The following is a 4130-nucleotide window of genomic DNA, read 5'->3' as shown; positions in this document are numbered from 1 at the left end:
ACGTCCCACGCTGCACGCACGACCGAGGGACGGCTCCGGGCCGAGCAACACCGGAGAACACTGAGGGGACAGCTGGCGGCACCCCCAGCAGGCTGACGAGCCGCCGAGCGCGGCCGAACGCCGGCTGGTGCGCTGGGAGGCGCCGCGCACCGCGGACGTCACAGCCCGGGCGGGCAGACGGCACCCGAGCGCGAGGGGTGCGGCACGGCGCGGCAGCTCCAGCGGGTCGGCCAGTCCTGCTGCGTCCGCCGCCGTCCAGCCCGCGGGAAGTCTTGTTCACGGCAGACGCATTGCAAACCGCCAAACCAACGGCACGCGCAATCCACGGCTCAACCGCAAGCCAAGTCCCAGACGCACCGCCGATCTAGTTTACGAACTGCTCCCTACACAGACTCCGGCGTCACGGTCACGCACGAGCTCCGAGCCGAGACCCCGGCATCATACGGCAGCACACTCCCTCAGATTCACGTACGAGCTCTGCGCCGAGACCCTGGCGTCACACGGAGGCGCACACTCACAGTCACGCACGAGCTCCGCGCCGACACCGCGGTTGTCACACGGAGGCGCACCTCCGCAGTTCACGCACGAGCTCTGCGTCGAGACTCCGTCGTCACAGAGGGGCGCACCCTCAGCCACGCACGAGCTCTGCGCTGCGCTCACAGATCACAGGGCGACTGCGCGGCTGGCGGCGGTGGCGGCGGCGGCGGGCGCGTTCTCCTTGCCGGCCGGCCAGCGGCGGCGGCTCCAGAGGGCGCGGGCCGCCGCCTGCAGGCTGGGCCGCCGGCTGACGGCCGCCGGCGTCACCGCGTAGCGCCGGTGCGGCGGCTCGAACCGGCTGCGCAGCACCGAGAACTTGCGCCGCGGGCTGGCGGCGGCCGGCGGCCGACACGGCCGCCAGAGGGCCTGCGCTGCGGGCCCGGCTGCCTCTGGGCTTCAGGGTTGACTCGCCGCGGCTCGGAATCGACCCGTCGGTGGTCTTGTTTGACGTGGTGCAAGTCTACGTCTCGCTGAGGTCCGGACCGGACCAGCTGTGTCTCGCGCCACTCAGCGGGATCAAGAGGCGCCCCGTTTGTCGCCTCGCGGCGCGCCTGCGTCTGCGCAAGGGGTCGCCGCGGCGCGCCCCTGCTGCGGCGACAGCACGCCTGCCACCCGGCCGCGCGTAAATGGCCACTGGCGGCGAGCGCGGGGACTCGTAGTCTGCGGCGCCGCCGTCGGGTGGCGCCACCAGCACGGCTGGGTCCAGGCTGGTGTTGAGCCGCCGCCGGCCGCCGCCCTCGCCGCTCAAATCATCCGTCGAGCGCGACCGCCGCGACGCCTGGCGACGCGGCGGCGAACTGAACAGCGCCGACACGCCCGAGCGCTCGACGGCCGTCGATCGTGGCCACGAGCAGGCTGGAGTCGCGCGTCGGCCCAGCCGCCTGGGGGCTCGCCTCGGGCACGGGCGGCGCCGGCGGCGCGTCCTCCAGGTGCGCGATCATCAGCGCCACGTTGTCGGTGTTCTCGTACGTGTGCCGGCCGCCGGCCGGGCCCTCCTGGTCGGCCGGCTCCGTCGCCGAGTCGTCCAGGCGGCCGGCGCGCTCGGTGACGACGCTGTAGTTGTGCGCGCTGTCGCCCACGTCCGAGTAGGCGCGCCAGGCACGCACGCCCAGGTCTGCCCGGTGCACGTTGACGGCGATGACGTTCTCGTAGTCGGGCGGCGGCGCCGAGGTGGCCGACGTCATGCGGCTGTGGTTGGCGCAGGTGGAGTCGCCGTCGACGGCCGGCGCCGGCCGGCCCGGCGACAGCGTCACGTCACCTTCCGACACGGCGTCCAGCTGCGGGATGTCGGAGGCTCGCGGCTCCGACGCTGCGGCGCGGGACACGCGCGGTCACCCGGGGCCGGCATGGGCCGTGTCAGCTCACTTGTCATCGACAGCCACACCGACTCACTAGCTCAGCTGTCAGGTCAACAAGTCCTACCCAGGGGCTGCTCCATCACGGGTCACGTGACACCACCAGAGGTGCAATGCGCTCATCACGGAGTAGAACAAATCATGCTTTAAGAGTGTAAGGGTCTGGACAGCGACCCAACTGCCAGATTATTGAGAGGCGGCATGGAATTACATGGAGGCCCCAATGATCATGTTCCTGTACGCGGATCCAGGAATACAAATGCAGTGAAATCAACGAGTTCATGGTCAATAAACGAAAAACCCAACGCTGCGTAGTCCGCATCTTCCCCTCCAGCAATGTCCTCCTAAGCCTCTCCCCATGCGCGGCGTACCTGCGCTCGCCTCTGGCTCGTGGGCGACCGTCTGCAAAATGGCCGCCGCCGATTGGTGGCGGCGCTCAGCGGCGGCCCCGTGACCGCGCCCGGCTGGGAGGCTGGCGGCCGAGCGGGTCACGTGACCGGCGGCGGCAGCGGCGGCGGCAGCGTTCAACAGCTCGGAGGCCGAGTGGAAGGGCTTGTCACGCGGGACCGCTGCCGCCCCCGGCTGCGGGAGTGACGTCACAGCAGCCGGCGATGACGTCACAGGGTCGGGTTGTGACGCCAGAGAGACGCCGCCGGCCGAGCGGAGGCTGCCGGGAGACGGGACAGAGTCAGACCATACCCGGAGTGCGACCTAGCGCCGGGCCGATAACCACAGGCAATCACCGCTCAGTTGCCTGGACAGATTCACTGTTCATCACCGCCCGAAGACATATCCGTCAATCCCCAATTCACCTGGGACTGCGCATAACGTAACCTACACTGTTCTGCCGCACGCATTCGTTCTGCCTTCCACGCTACGGTTCGCTGAATGATTCAATGAAATGTGATGACCGCATAACGAAAAAACCGCCTTCGGTCAACTCTTCAGTGAAAGGGGAGGGATCAATGCGCTAGAAAAGTCACACAGCAGCTGCGTACAGTAGTTCAGTGGCCGGGCCAGCAGGTCAGAGGCCAGGCCAGCAGTTCCGCGGCCAGGCCTGGACGGCCGGGCCAACAGTTCGGCGGCCGATGCTGGGCCCCCGGCTGGCTGCCGTACCTGGTGAGCGAGATGCGCGGGGCTGGCCGGCACTTGAGCGAGCGGAGCGTGCCTCCGTCGCCGGGCGGCGGCTGCGGTGCGTCGGGTCCGCCCGGCGCCGCCTCCGGGTCCGGCCGGCCTCCGCCGCCGCAGCCGCCCGCGTTTGGGTGAAACAGCCGGTAGTAGAGCAGCATGACGGCGGAGCCTGCGGCGAGCGACGCCACGTGACGGCATTGACTGTTGCGTTTGGTAGCTACACTGGTAAACGATCCTGCCCGCCCATTTAGCGCCGACGCGACTGACGCCGGGCTGGGCCGTGACAGACTCGAATGTGTCGCGCTCCGGTTCTCAGCACTCTACCACACAGCTTGCGGTGGAGTGCGGAGGCCATGTCGATGACTGTAGGGCCACCCACATGGTCACTGGCGGACATCAGGCATCGGGATACTAATACGGACATCAGAGGCAGAAGAACAGAAGAGCCGCCACCAGACAACGGAGCCGACGTGGTGGCTGCAAGTCGGGGACCAGCACCAGGCATGGCCCTTCATCAGACATCGCCAACCGGACACGCCCCTTCCCCGCTGGCTGATGTGCGGGGCGGCCTCTCTACACGGGCTGCTCATGATTACATGGCATGACTGCACAGCCGTGGTCATTTTGACGGCCGCGAGGCTCGCTCCCGCGCTCCATAACTGGCCGTGCGACCCGCTCCCGCGCCCCACAACTGACCGCGAGGCCCGCTCCCGCGCCCCATAGCTGGCCACGAGGCCCGCTCCCGCGCCCCATAGCTGGCCGCACGGTCCGCTCCCGCGCCCGACGGCGAGCCGCTGGTGAGCGTGCCGCGGCCTCGTCGGCTTGTGAAAGGACGGCCGTCTATGTCCAGCGCCACGGGCCGCGCCAGTCAGGCAAGGCGGTGCCATCAGTCACACCGCGCCAGTTAACAGTGTGCACGCACCGCATCCGCCACGGCCACCGGCTGGCCGCCCGGGCAGCAGCGGCCATGGCGTGAGGGCTGGACAACACAGACTGAACCTGCACAGCAGCCTCGCCCGGCGCGGACTGCAGCCGCACGCAGCCGGCCGCGGACCTACCCAGGACGGTGCCGGCGGGGATGTTCACCAGCAGCGCCGTGTATAGCCA

At 69.2% G+C, this 4130-nt stretch overlaps 1 protein-coding gene across 1 annotated transcript; it reads right to left on the bottom strand.

Annotated features, from left to right (window-relative positions):
- Positions 1 to 438: 438 nt before the first annotated feature.
- On the bottom strand, positions 439 to 2322 carry LOC119113607 (uncharacterized). The gene is made up of 3 exons (XM_037237897.1): positions 2264 to 2322; positions 1354 to 1846; positions 439 to 490 (listed from the first exon to the last, which is right to left on the bottom strand). Exons 2-3 carry the CDS (start codon positions 1719 to 1721, stop codon positions 439 to 441), a joined length of 420 nt encoding a protein of 139 aa, XP_037093792.1. The 5' UTR covers positions 1722 to 1846; positions 2264 to 2322.
- Positions 2323 to 4130: the final 1808 nt, after the last annotated feature.

The sequence above is a fragment of the Pollicipes pollicipes genome, unplaced genomic scaffold (assembly GCF_011947565.3).
Source record: "Pollicipes pollicipes isolate AB1234 unplaced genomic scaffold, Ppol_2.1 Scaffold_7262;HRSCAF=8765_pilon_pilon_pilon, whole genome shotgun sequence".
NCBI classification, from domain to species: Eukaryota; Metazoa; Arthropoda; class Thecostraca; order Pollicipedomorpha; family Pollicipedidae; genus Pollicipes; species Pollicipes pollicipes.
This window is presented reverse-complemented; position numbering and strand designations above follow the sequence as displayed.